The sequence below is a fragment of the Oncorhynchus mykiss genome, chromosome 22 (genome assembly GCF_013265735.2).
Source record: "Oncorhynchus mykiss isolate Arlee chromosome 22, USDA_OmykA_1.1, whole genome shotgun sequence".
NCBI lineage: Eukaryota > Metazoa > Chordata > Actinopteri > Salmoniformes > Salmonidae > Oncorhynchus > Oncorhynchus mykiss.
The window spans coordinates 47,896,759-47,913,071 of record NC_048586.1 but is presented as its reverse complement, the minus strand read 5'-3'; the positions used below and the strand labels follow the sequence as shown (position 1 = coordinate 47,913,071).

Sequence of the window (16,313 nt, the reverse complement as noted above, 5' to 3'; positions counted from 1 at the left end):
TATATACTTCATGATATATACTTCCTCATGATATATATACTTCCTCATGATATACTTCCTCATGATATATACTTCCTCATGATATACTTCCTCATGATATATACTTCCTCATGATATATACTTCCTCATGATATATACTTCCTCATGATATATACTTCCTCATGATATACTTCCTCATGATATACTTCCTCATGATATACTTCCTCATGATATACTTCTGCCAGGTAAGCCTACTTTGCAGTTAACATTTAATTGAGAAGGTTTTGGGGGAAGTATTTCTGTCAACCCACAAGACGGTTATGACATCAACTGGCTACACACATAGTGTGTAGCAAACGGCCGCACCAGACTGAAACGGGCGCACCAGACCGACAGTGCAATATTGCTGGAAACGAATAGTCAGATATTGTTTTAGGTTTGGCATTTTAAGCCAATAGAGGCTAGCCAGCAAAGCAGTGGGATAATGTCAACGTTAGGTTGATTAGATAGTAGCTGGGAGATTGCATTGTCTGAGCTTGCGCTGTCAAACCAGGAAATGTTTTCCTGATGTACTATTGGCTATCAGAATAAACTCAACTTAACAGAAAGCTCTCCATTCAGGTGGTCATGGAGGAGTTCCACCACCCGCGGACGGTGTGGGTGCCCCTGGGGGTGTTGCTGGGGTCAGGCATGCTGTTCGCCGTCCTCACCCTCCAATGGCAGCGCTTCTTCACCACCCTCTCCACCGCTGTGTTCGGCTCGGCTGTCATCACCGTCACTGTGGACTATTTCATTGAACTGTTTGCCCTCGTCAGGTATATTAACATATCATATTATATATTACATATGATATGATATTACTGATACATATTATATATTACTGATACATATTATATATTACATATCATATTATATATTATATATGATATTATATATTACTGATACATATTATATATTACATATACATATTATATATTACAGATACATATTATATATTACTGATACATATTATATATTACATATCACATTATATATTACATATCATATTATATATTACATATCATATTATATATTACATATCATATTATATATTACAGATACATATATATTACATATACATATTATATATTACATATCATATTATATATTACATATGATATTATATATTACATATCATATTATATATTACAGATACATATATATTACATATCATATTATATATTACTGATACATATTATATATTACATATCATATTATATATTACATATCATATTATATATTACAGATACATATATATTACATATCATATTATATATTACTGATACATATTATATATTACTGATACATATTATATATTACATATGATATTATATATTACATATCATATTATATATTACATATCATATTATATATTACAGATACATATATATTACATATCATATTATATATTACAGATACATATATATTACATATCCTATTATATATTACATATCATATTATATATTACATATCATATTATATATTACATATCATATTATATATTACTGATACATATTATATATTACATATCCTATTATATATTACATATCATATTATATATTACATATGATATTATATATTACATATCATATTATATATTACATATCATATTATATATTATATATGATATTATATATTACTGATACATATTATATATTACTGATACATATTATATATTACATATACATATTATATATTACAGATACATATTATATATTACATATCATATTATATATTACATATCATATTATATATTATATATGATATTATATATTACTGATACATATTATATATTACATATCATATTATATATTACATATCATATTATATATTACAGATACATATTATATATTACATATCATATTATATATTACATATCATATTATATATTACATATCATATTATATATTACTGATACATATTATATATTACTGATACATATTATATTACATATCATATTATATATTACATATACATATTATATATTACATATACATATTATATATTACATATCATATTATATATTACATATACATATTATATATTACTGATACATATTATATATTACTGATACATATTATATATTACTGATACATATTATATATTACATATCATATTATATATTATATATGATATTATATATTACTGATACATATTATATATTACATAACATATTATATATTACATATCATATTATATATTACATATCATATTATATATTACATATGATATTATATATTACTGATACATATTATATATTACATATGATATTATATATTACAGATACATATATATTACATATCATATTATATATTACTGATACATATTATATATTACATATCATATTATATATTATATATGATATGATATATTACTGATACATATTATATATTACATATCATATTATATATTACATATACATATTATATATTACTGATACATATTATATATTACATATCATATTATATATTACATATACATATTATATATTACTGATACATATTATATATTACTGATACATATTATATATTACTGATACATATTATATATTACAGATACATATTATATATTACATATACATATTATATATTACATATCATATTATATATTACATATCATATTATATATTACATATCATATTATATATTACTGATACATATTATATATTACTGATACATATTATATATTACATATCATATTATATATTACATATCATATTATATATTACTGATACATATTATATATTACTGATACATATTATATATTACAGATACATATTATATATTACATATCATATTATATATTACATATCATATTATATATTACTGATACATATTATATATTACTGATACATATTATATATTACATATCATATTATATATTACTGATACATATTATATATTACATATCATATTATATATTACATATCATATTATATATTACTGATACATATTATATATTACTGATACATATTATATATTACTGATACATATTATATATTACTGATACATATTATATATTACATATGATATTATATATTACTGATACATATTATATATTACATATAATATTATATATTACATATCATATTATATATTACATATCATATTATATATTACATATCATATTATATATTACATATACATATTATATATTACAGATACATATTATATATTACATATCATATTATATATTACAGATACATATTATATATTACATATCATATTATATATTACATATCATATTATATATTACTGATACATATTATATATTACATATCATATTATATATTACTGATACATATTATATATTACTGATACATATTATATATATTACTGATACATATTATATATTACATATCATATTATATATTACATATCATATTATATATTACTGATACATATTATATATTACATATCATATTATATATTACATATGATATTATATATTACTGATACATATTATATATTACTGATACATATTATATATTACATATACATATTATATATTACAGATACATATTATATATTACATATACATATTATATATTACATATCATATTATATATTACATATCATATTATATATTACATATACATATTATATATTACATATCATATTATATATTACATATCATATTATATATTACATATCATATTATATATTACATATCATATTATATATTACATATCATATTATATATTACTGATACATATTATATATTACATATCATATTATATATTACATATGATATTATATATTACTGATACATATTATATATTACTGATACATATTATATATTACATATACATATTATATATTACAGATACATATTATATATTACCTATCATATTATATATTACATATGATATTATATATTACTGATACATATTATATATTACATATCATATTATATATTACATATCATATTATATATTACATATGATATTATATATTACTGATACATATTATATATTACTGATACATATTATATATTACCTATCATATTATATATTACATATCATATTATATATTACTGATACATATTATATATTACTGATACATATTATATATTACTGATACATATTATATATTACATATCATATTATATATTACTGATACATATTATATATTACATATCATATTATATATTACAGATACATATTATATATTACATATCATATTATATATTACATATCATATTATATATTACTGATACATATTATATATTACCTATCATATTATATATTATATATGATATTATATATTACTGATACATATTATATATTACTGATACATATTATATATTACAGATACATATTATATATTACATATCATATTATATATTACTGATACATATTATATATTACATATCATATTATATATTACTGATACATATTATATATTACATATGATATTATATATTATATATGATATTATATATTACTGATACATATTATATATTACCTATCATATTATATATTATATATGATATTATATATTACTGATACATATTATATATTACATATACATATTATATATTACATATCATATTATATATTATATATGATATTATATATTACTGATACATATTATATATTACATATACATATTATATATTACATATCATATTATATATTACATATACATATTATATATTACATATCATATTATATATTACTGATACATATTATATATTACATATCATATTATATATTACATATGATATTATATATTACTGATACATATTATATATTACATATACATATTATATATTACTGATACATATTATATATTACTGATACATATTATATATTACATATCATATTATATATTACATATCATATTATATATTACTGATACATATTATATATTACCTATCATATTATATATTACATATGATATTATATATTACTGATACATATTATATATTACATATCATATTATATATTACCGATACATATTATATATTACTGATACATATTATATATTACTGATACATATTATATATTACAGATACATATTATATATTATATATGATATTATATATTACTGATACATATTATATATTACATATACATATTATATATTACATATCATATTATATATTACCGATACATATTATATATTACTGATACATATTATATATTACTGATACATATTATATATTACATATCATATTATATATTACATATCATATTATATATTACATATCATATTATATATTACCGATACATATTATATATTACTGATACATATTATATATTACTGATACATATTATATATTACATATCATATTATATATTACATATACATATTATATATTACATATCATATTATATATTACCGATACATATTATATATTACTGATACATATTATATATTACTGATACATATTATATATTACATATCATATTATATATTACTGATACATATTATATATTACTGATACATATTATATATTACTGACACATATTATATATTACATATCATATTATATATTACATATCATATTATATATTACAGATACATATATATTACATATCATATTATATATTACATATCATATTATATATTACTGATACATATTATATATTACTGATACATATTATATATTACAGATACATATTATATATTACAGATACATATATATTACATATCATATTATATATTACATATCATATTATACATTACATATCATATTATATATTACATATCATATTATATATTACATATCATATTATATATTACAGATACATATTGTATATTACATATCATATTATATATTACATATCATATTATATATTACAGATACATATTATATATTACTGATACATATTATATATTACATATCATATTATATATTACATATCATATTATATATTACATATCATATTATATATTACAGATACATATATATTACATATCATATTATATATTACATATCATATTATATATTACATATCATATTATATATTACAGATACATATTATATATTACAGATACATATTATATATTACATATCATATTATATATTACATATCATATTATATATATATCATATTATATATTACAGATACATATATATTACATATCCTATTATATATTACATATCATATTATATATTACATATCATATTATATATTACATATCATATTATATATTACAGATACATATTATATATTACAGATACATATTATATATTACATATCATATTATATATTACATATCATATTATATATTACATATCATATTATATATTACAGATACATATATATTACATATCATATTATATATTACATATCATATTATATATTACATATCATATTATATATTACATATCATATTATATATTACAGATACATATTATATATTACAGATACATATTATATATTACATATCATATTATATATTACATATCATATTATATATTACATATCATATTATATATTACATATCATATTATATATTACATATCATATTATATATTACTGATACATATTATATATTACTGATACATATTATATATTACATATCATATTATATATTACAGATACATATTATATATTACTGATACATATTATATATTACTGATACATATTATATATTACTGATACATATTATATATTACAGATACATATTATATATTACCTATCATATGATATATTACATATCATATTATATATTACTATATTTGTTATTATATTATTATATTTTACATATGATATTACATGTTACATATCATATTATATATTATTATATTTATTAATATATATTACATATGATATTACATATTACATATCATATTATATATTGCAGATACATATTTGAGAGGATCAAGGTGGCTCCACCCCGTCCTGTCTGCTGGTTCACCTGGGTCATCATGGGGGTGTGGCCTGTTCTAGCATTGCTGGGGGTCCTCATCCAATGGAAGGTCACCGCCGAGGGATACTCACACACTGAGGGTACGTCTGAACCCTAAGTACCGTTAACCCTTTAAACCCTAACCCTAACAGAGGGATACTCACACGCCAGCTCCTGTGGTCATTGTCATGCCAAGTTTGAATGTCGTCCTAGACATGATTAAGCCTAGTCCAAGACAATTAAAGAAAAGGGCCCAAGACAAGGCTGAAAGGGAAACTTTAAACATTTTGAACTTCATATTTATCCTCTCCAGCACCACCCCAACATCAACGTATGTGAAAACGGTGCCATTTTGTAGATTTCTTCGGTTTTGTAATTAAAAAGATCGAGCATGATGAGCTTTTCATCGTGTGATTTTAACCACTTATCTTTATCTAACTTTTTTACTTCAAAACATAGACATGCCCCATTTTCACATACACTAATACACCATATACAAAAGCATGTGAACTCCCCTTCAAATAAGTGGATTCGGCTATTTCAGCCACACCCATTGCTGACAGTTGTATAAAAATCGAGCACACAGCCATGCAATCTCCACAGACAAACATTGGCAGTAGAATGGACTTTCTGAAGAGCTCATTGACTTTCAACGTGACACCGTCATAGGATGCCACCTTTCCAACAAGTCAGTTTGGCAAATTTCTGTCCAGCTAGAGCTGTTCATTGTGAAGTGGAAACGTCTAGGAGCAAAAACGGCTCAGCCATGAAGTGGTAGGCCACACAAGATCACAGAACGGGACCCCCGAGTGCTGAAGCACGTGGCCCTTAAAAATCATCTGTCCTCGGTTGCAAAACTCACTACCGAGTTCCAAACTGCCTCTGGAAACAACGTCAGCACAAGAACTGTTAGTCAGGAGCTTCATAAAATGGGTTTCCATGGCCGAGCAGCCGCACACAAGCCTAAGATCACCATGCGCAATGCCAAGCATTGGCTGGAGTGGTGTAAAGCTTGTCGCCATTGGACTCTGGAGCAGTAGAAGTGCGTTCTCTGGAGTGATGAATCACACTTCACTATCTGGCAATCTGACGGACGAATCTGAGTTTGGCGGATGCCAGGGTAACGCTACCTGCTCGTATGCATAGTGCCAACTGTAAAGTTTGGTGGATGAGGAATAATGGCCTGGTGTTGTTTTTTATGGTTCACACCCCTCAGTTCCAGTGAAGGGAAATCTGAACACTACAGCATACCATGACATTCTAGACGATTCTGTGCTCCCAAATTTGTGGCAACAGTTTGGGGAAGGCCCTTTCCTGTTTCAGCATGACAATGCACCCGTGCTCAAAGCGAGGTCCATACAGAAATAGTTTGTCGAGGTCAGTGTGGAAGAACTTAACTGGCCTGCACTTAACTGGCCTGCTCTTCCCAGAAGAGTGGAGGCAGTTCTAGCAGCAAAAGGTTGGACCAACTCCATATTAATGAACATGATTTTTGAGAATGAGATGTTTGTCATGCAAGTGTCCACATACTTTTGGTCACATAGTGTATGTTGATGTTTGGGGTGGTGCTGGAAGTGATGAATATGATTATTAACATTTAAGAAATATCCCTTTCATCAGGTTCTACCCGGCGTATAGTGTGGTAGGAGGTAGTCTATATACCACCACAGAATCAGTGGTTTCAGAGAACCTGAGGTTTTTTACCATATAATGATGCATTGACAAAAAGTCACACATCTAATGTGATAAAGCTGTGAAAATGTGATGGCTTGTGATCAAAAGCAAAAAAAAGGGAGGGAAAGAAGCTTTGGAGGTGGTGGTGGTGTGGTTCTGATCCGGTGGTTGTCATAGTAACAGCCTGGTAACATGGTGCCCCCCCCCCCCCCCCCCCCCCCCCCCCCCCCCCCCTCCCAACCCCTGCTCCCTAGTCCCCCTGGGTTAAAAGATGTTGATTACTGAGCTTGAAGGGTGTCAGGGGATAGGAAGACGGAGGGGGAGAGAGAGGTGAGAGGGTGAGTGGAGGCAGGGAGAGGATGGCGGGAGGCAGGGTGGAGGACAAGAGAGGGTAGGGGGTAGAGAGAGGGTAGGGGGCAGAGATAGGGTAGGGGGTAGAGAGAGGGTAGGGGGCAGAGAGAGGGTAGGGGGTAGACAGAGGGTAGGGGCAGAGAGAGGGTAGGGGGTAGAGAGAGGGTAGGGGGTAGAGAGAGGGTAGGGGCAGAGAGAGGGTAGGGGGTAGAGAGAGGGTAGGGGGTAGAGAGAGGGTAGGGGGTAGAGAGAGGATAGGGGGCAGAGAGAGGGTAGGGGGCAATGAGGAGGACAAGAAGGGGCAGGGTGAGGATGGAGGGGCAGTGATGAGGGAGAGGGGGCAGGGAGAGGGGGCAGGGAGAGGATGCAGGGAGAGGGGGCAGGGAGAGGATGCAGGGAGAGGAGTAAGGGAGAGGATGCAGGGGCAGGGAGAGGATGCAGGGAGAGGGGGCAGGGAGAGGATGCAGGGGCAGGGAGATGATGCAGGGAGAGGGGGCAGGGAGAGGATGGGGGAGAGGGGGCAGGGAGAAGGGGCAGGGAGAGAAGCAACGAGATGCAGAGAGAGGGGCGAGGAAGGGCAGCAGGGAAATCCATTAAGTGGATACGCTAACAGATGTTGCCTCTACCTCTCTGACAGATGCTGTCTAGGCACACAAAAAAAGAGAGATCCCCAGGTGTGACACAAATTATCCTGCTACTGCTGCTGGTAATGAACAGGGAACAGTATTATTAAATTAAATCAAATCAAATTTTATTGGTCACATACACATGGTTAGCAGATGTTAATGTGAGTTTAGTGAAATGCTTGTGCTTCTAGTTCCGACCGTGCGGTAATATCTAACAAGTAATCTAACCTAACAATTTCACAACAACTACCTAGGAATTAATAAGAATATGTACATATGAACAGGAAACAGTATTATTAGTCCTGCTACTGGTAATGAACAGGAAACAGTATTATTAGTCCTGCTACTGCTGATTAATGAACAGGAAACAGTATTATTTGTCCTGCTACTGGTAATGAACAGGAAACACTATTATTAGTCCTACTGCTGATAATGAACAGGAAACAGTATTATTAGTCCTGCTACTGCTGATAATGAACAGGAAACATTATTATTCGTCCTGCTGCTGATAATGAACAGGAAACAGTATTATTAGTCCTGCTGCTGATAATGAACAGGAAACAGTATTATTAGTCCTGCTGCTGGTAATGAACAGGAAACAGTATTATTAGTCCTGCTGCTGATAATGAAGAAGGAAACACTATTATTAGTCCTGCTGCTGATAATGAACAGGAAACAGTATTATTAGTCCTGCTACTGCTGATAATGAACAGGAAACAGTATTATTAGTCCTGCTACTGCTGATAATGAACAGGAAACAGTATTCTTAGTCCTGCTGCTGCTGATAATGAACAGGAAACAGTATTATTCGTCCTGCTGCTGCTGATAATGAACAGGAAACAGTATTATTCGTCCTGCTGCTGATAATGAACAGGAAACACTATTATTAGTCCTGCTGCTGATAATGAACACGAAACAGTATTATTAGTCCTGCTGCTGATAATGAACAGGAAACAGTATTACTAGTCCTGCTGCTGCTGATAATGAACAGGAAACAGTATTATTAGTCCTGCTGCTGGTAATGAACAGGAAACAGTATTATTAGTCCTGCTGCAGGTAATGAACAGGAAAAGGTATTATTAGTCCTGCTGCTGGTAATGAACAGGAAACAGTGTTATTAGTCCTGCTGCTGGTAATGAACAGGAAACAGTGTTATTAGTCCTGCTGCTGATAATGAACAAGAAACAGTATTACTAGTCCTGCTGCTGCTGATAATGAACAGGAAACAGTATTATTAGTCCTGCTGCTGGTAATGAACAGGAAACAGTATTATTAGTCCTGCTGCTGGTAATGAACAGGAAACAGTGTTATTAGTCCTGCTGCTGGTAATGAACAGTAAACAGTGTTATTAGTCCTGCTGCTGGTAATGAACAGGAAACAGTGTTATTAGTCCTGCTGCTGGTAATGAACAGGAAACAGTATTATTAGTCCTGCTGCTGGTAATGAACAGGAAACAGTGTTATTAGTCCTGCTGCTGGTAATGAACAGTAAACAGTGTTATTAGTCCTGCTGCTGGTAATGAACAGGAAACAGTATTATTTGTTCTGCTGCTGGTAATGAACAGGAAACAGTATTATTAGTCCTGCTGCTGGTAATGAACAGGAAACAGTATTATTTGTTCTGCTGCCTGCATAGGGGAGTGTGTTAACACATTTTAGGATTATCTTTGTGGAATCCCCGTTCTGAGTGTAGTTGTTTGAAATAGGGCATGTTTGATGACAATGTTTGGAGCAGGCTCGTTCTCTCTATTTCTCTTTCCCTGTTTTTTTTTCTCATTGTCTCTTATCCTATCCTACTCTCTCTCTCTTTCCCTCCCTTTGTCTATCCCTCTCCACTCTCACTCTATCTATTTCCCTCCCCCTCTTTCTCTCGCCCTCTCCTGCTCTCTCTCCCTCCCCCTCTGTTCTCTCCTCTCCTTCTCTCTCCCTCCCCCTCTTTTCTCTCATCCTCTCCTGCTCTCTCCCTCCCGCTCTTTTCTCTCCTCTCCTGCTCTCTCTCCCTCCCCCTCTTTCTCTCATCCTCTCCTGCTCTCTCTCCCTCCCGCTCTTTTCTCTCCTCTCCTGCTCTCTCTCCCTCCCCCTCTTTCTCTCATCCTCTCCTGCTCTCTCCCTCCCCCTCTTTCTCTCATCCTCTCCTGCTCTCTCTTCCTCCCCATCTTTCTCTCGTCCTCTCCTGCTCTCTCTCTCCAGTGGTTCTCAGTCGACAGCAGCGGAGGGTCCAGTTGATGAGGATCCACCAGAAGGAAGAGAGGATGCAGAAAGAAGTGAGGAAGAAGAAGAAGAGACAGAAGCAACAAAAGCAGAAGCAGCCGGAGCAGCTCCAGCATCAGCAGTACCACCGCCCTCCTCCACCTACCTACCCTCCTCCTACCGCCGCCACCACCACCGCCACCGCCACCACCACCACCAACAAACCCCTCCTCCCTGAGCCTATCACCTACCACAGGAAACCAAACCCCATTCGACGCTTCGATGGGGACGTGCTGTCCCCTGTAAGACCCTCGTTCTTTCTCTGTCAGTGTGTCCCACTGGACTATGGTTGACCTCGCCGTCTATTGTTATCTCCAAAGTTTTGGCATCCGCCGTAGAAATGGTTAGAAAGAATAAGGTGAAGCTGCGGTAATACCGATAACTATTGAAAGACAGCCCGATACGCGTTTTTCTACATTGTAATGGACGCGGTGCAACTTTCGGTGGGTAGGCTGCTGGCAGCCTACGGCTGCGGTACAGCAGAGCCAAGTCAGCCGGTTGTCATGGTTATCACTGGGGAAGTAAAATTATAGGTTACAATGACTTTGTTTATGATTATGCACACCACAAATTAAATGTAACTATTCGTTTCTTTAATTTTCTTTTCTGGATGCCTTTTTATTATCTGGATAGACACAACACGTTAGACCAATCAACACGTTAGACCAATCAACACGTTAGACCAATCAACACGTTAGACCAATCAACACGTTAGACCAATCAACACGTTAGACCAATCAACACGTTAGACCAATCAACACGTTAGACCAATCAACACGTTAGACCAATCAACACATTAGACCAATCAACACGTTAGACCAATCAACACATTAGACCAATCAACACGTTAGACCAATCAACACGTTAGACCAATCAACACGTTAGACCAATCAACACGTTAGACCAATCAACACGTTAGACCAATCAACACATTAGACCAATCAACACGTTAGACCAATCAACACGTTAGACCAATCAACACATTAGACCAATCAACACGTTAGACCAATCAACCCGTTAGACCAATCAACACGTTAGACCAATCAACACGTTAGACCAATCAACACGTTAGACCAATCAACACGTTAGACCAATCAACACGTTAGACCAATCAACACGTTAGACCAATCAACACATTAGACCAATCAACACATTAGACCAATCAACACATTAGACCAATAAACACATTAGACCAATCAACCCGTTAGACCAATCAACACGTTAGACCAATCAACACGTTAGACCAATCAACACGTTAGACCAATCAACACATTAGACCAATCAACACATTAGACCAATCAACACATTAGACCAATCAACACATTAGACCAATCAACACGTTCCACCAATCAAAACGTTAGACCAATAAACACATTAGACCAATCAACCCGTTCCACCAATCAAAACGTTAGACCAATCAACACATTAGACCAATCAACACGTTCCACCAATCAAAACGTTAGACCAATCAACACGTTAGACCAATCAAAGCAGTGGAACTGTGTACAGTGTCTCAGACCCCTTGGATTTATTTACATTTTATTGTGTTACAAAGTAGGATTAACAACAAGGATTTCAACAATCTACACAAAATACCTTATAATGTCAAAGTGGATTATTCTTTTTTTTATAAATATAAAATGTATAATGAGTAATGAGTCATTGTACATTGTATTGTATTCTATTACACCCTCTTAACATATCTCACATATCCCTTGGCCAAAATTGGTTTCATCTGCCATTAGTACCACCCCGCCAAATGGACAACTAAAATAAAAACGATTTTATTGTGGAGATCAGCCCAATGATACCGTGCAGTGCCTCCTTGAGAACCCCTGCCCTATATAGTGCACTACTATGTGTCCTGGTCATCAGTAGTGCACTACTATGGGTTCTGGTCAACAGTAGTGCACTACTATGGGTCTTGGTCAACAGTAGTGCCCAACTATGGGTCCTGGTCAACAGTAGTGCTCTACTTTGGGTCCTGGTCAACAGTAGTGCACTACTTTGGGTCCTGGTCAACAGTAGTGCCCTACTATGGGTCCTGGTCAACAGTAGTGCACTTCTATGGGTCCTGGTCAACAGTAGTGCTCTACTATGGGACCTGGTCAACAGTAGTGCCCTACTATGTGTCCTGGTCAACAGTAGTGCTCTACTTTGGGTCCTGGTCAACAGTAGTGCACTACTATGGGTCCTGGTCAACAGTAGTGCACTACTATGTGTCCTGGTCAACAGTAGTGCACTACTTTGGGTTCTGGTCAACAGTAGTGTACTACTATGGGTCCTGGTCAACAGTAGTGCCCTACTATGGGTCCTGGTCAACAGTAGAGCACTAATATGGATCCTGGTGTACAGTAGTGCCCTACTATGGGTCCTGGTCAACAGTAGAGCACTATTATGGGTCCTGGTCAACAGTAGTGCACTACTATGGGTCCTGGTCAACAGTAGAGCACTAATATGGATCCTGGTCAACAGTAGAGCACTACTATGGATCCTGGTCAACAGTAGTGCCCTACTATGAGTCCTGGTCCACAGTAGAGCACTACTATGGATCCTGGTCAACAGTAGTGCACTACTATGGGTCCTGGTCAACAGTAGTGCCCTACTATGGGTTCTGGTCAACAGTAGTGCACTACTTTGGGTCCTGGTCGACAGTAGTACACTACTATGGGCCCTGGTCAACAGTAGTGCCCCACTATGGGTCCTGGTCAACAGTAGTGCCCTACTATGGGTCCTGGTCAACAGTAGTGCCCCACTATGGGTCCTGGTCAACAGTAGTGCCCTACTATGGGTCCTGGTCAACAGTAGTGCTCTACTTTGGGTCCTGGTCAACAGTAGTGCACTACTTTGGGTCCTGGTCAACAGTAGTGCACTACTTTGGGACCTGGTCAACAGTAGTGCTCTACTATTGGTCCTGGTCAACAGTAGTGCTCTACTTTGGGTCCTGGTCAACACTATATAGAAAATACAGTACCTTTTTGGACACAACCCACATCTATGTCTGTCTCACTACAGATGTAGGATCTTAATTTGACCTATATTGTCACAGCAAAATAATCTTCATCTGTCTTCATCACTGTCTGTGTCTTGTGTCTTGTGTCTCTGGACATCTGGAGTAATCGTTCACTCTCTCTCTCTCTCTACCCTCTCCTTCTCCCTTCCCTTCCCTCCTCAGAGTTACATCGCTAGTTTCCGGGACAGACAGGTGGACAGACGGGATTACCCTCACCACAGCAGGCCCATCGCCAGGCACCACATGGCTGACCGAGACTACGACTGTGGATCCCAAGTACCCCTGACCGCCCCCAATGGACCGGCTGTACGAGTTTGACATTGACAATAACCTTTATATCCCGTGACAGTGCTCCTACTGGTTTGGAGTGGTACTGTTTGTCCTTTTCCTTGTCCAGTGAAGGTCTCCAGTGTCCAGATTGAATGTCCATCTCTGGATTAAAGTAATCTGAGGTGGATATCAGAAGGTTAATGTCACCCGTCCCCTTCTCTTTTCTTTTACCTTGAAGCAAATCAGTGTCCAGACTGAGATTGACCTTTGAACCCTGCACTGACTTATTCTGAGGTGGGGGGGGGGGGTGTATAGAAATGAAAGGCTTTTTGATGTCTTCCATTGTCCTCTCTTTTCATTCCGTCCTTTAGTCTGTGGGCCGTGGAACATAAAAAAACCCTGCTGTGGTTCCCTTCGTCTCGGCTCTTAAATGACATCTATTTTTGGAGCGTTATAATTTCCCCTGAACATGTATGGCAATACCTGCATAGGGTCGGTCTTAAAGGTGTGGAAGGACATTTGAACATTACCAGTAAGACATCAACTTCCCTGGAAATATGTCACAGTTGAACAGTTGAAATATCGTTTTTTTTCTCTCTCCTACTGTGTGATGTGTGGGCTAGTGTTGATGTGTTGTTGTGTCTACTATCATTGTACTGTGTCCGTGTGTGTGTCTACTGCCCACAGTCCATTATTAGCCCTGCACTAAGTCTCTTTTAATGTGCTCATCTTCAACGTGGCTAAGAGATGTTACCTTTAAATCTACTGTATTATTCAAAGAAACCTGTTATGGCTTCGATGTTGCCTTGACTGGCCTTGTGGGGGAGATGGAGTAGAAATCACCTGCTATTTCTCTCCTCTCCCCTCCCCCTTCTCCTCTCCCCTCCTCTCCCCCTTCTCCCCTCCCCCTTCTCCTCTCCCCTCGCCTCCTCTCCCCCTTCTCCCCTCCTCTCCCCCTTCTTCTCTCCTCTTCCCTCCTCTCCCCCTTCTCCTCCCCTCTCCCCTCCTCTCCCCCTTCTCCTCTCATCCTCTCCCCCTTCTCCTCTCCCCTTCTCCTCTCCCCCTTCTCCTCCCCTCTCCCCTCCTCTCCCCCTTCTCCTCTCCTCCTCTCCCTCTTCTCTTCTCCTACCCCTCCCCCTTCTATCTCCTCCCTCCCCTTTCTATCTCCCTCCCCCTGCTCCTTTCCTCTCCTACTCTCCCCCTTCTCCTCCCCTCCCCCTCCTCCTCTCATCCCCTCTTCTCTTCTGTC

General features: G+C 33.9%; 1 protein-coding gene across 1 annotated transcript in view; it reads left to right on the top strand.

Moving 5' to 3' along the window:
* Positions 1 to 16,015, top strand: part of tmem198a (transmembrane protein 198a) — a 75,075-nt gene extending 59,060 nt beyond the window's left edge. The window contains exons 4-7 of the mRNA XM_036959461.1: positions 601 to 794; positions 6,837 to 6,982; positions 11,722 to 12,023; positions 14,957 to 16,015. Of these exons, the coding sequence (XP_036815356.1) occupies positions 601 to 794; positions 6,837 to 6,982; positions 11,722 to 12,023; positions 14,957 to 15,112 (798 nt within the window). The 3' untranslated portion in view covers positions 15,113 to 16,015. The remainder of the gene's footprint in view (positions 1 to 600; positions 795 to 6,836; positions 6,983 to 11,721; positions 12,024 to 14,956) is intronic.
* Positions 16,016 to 16,313: the final 298 nt, after the last annotated feature.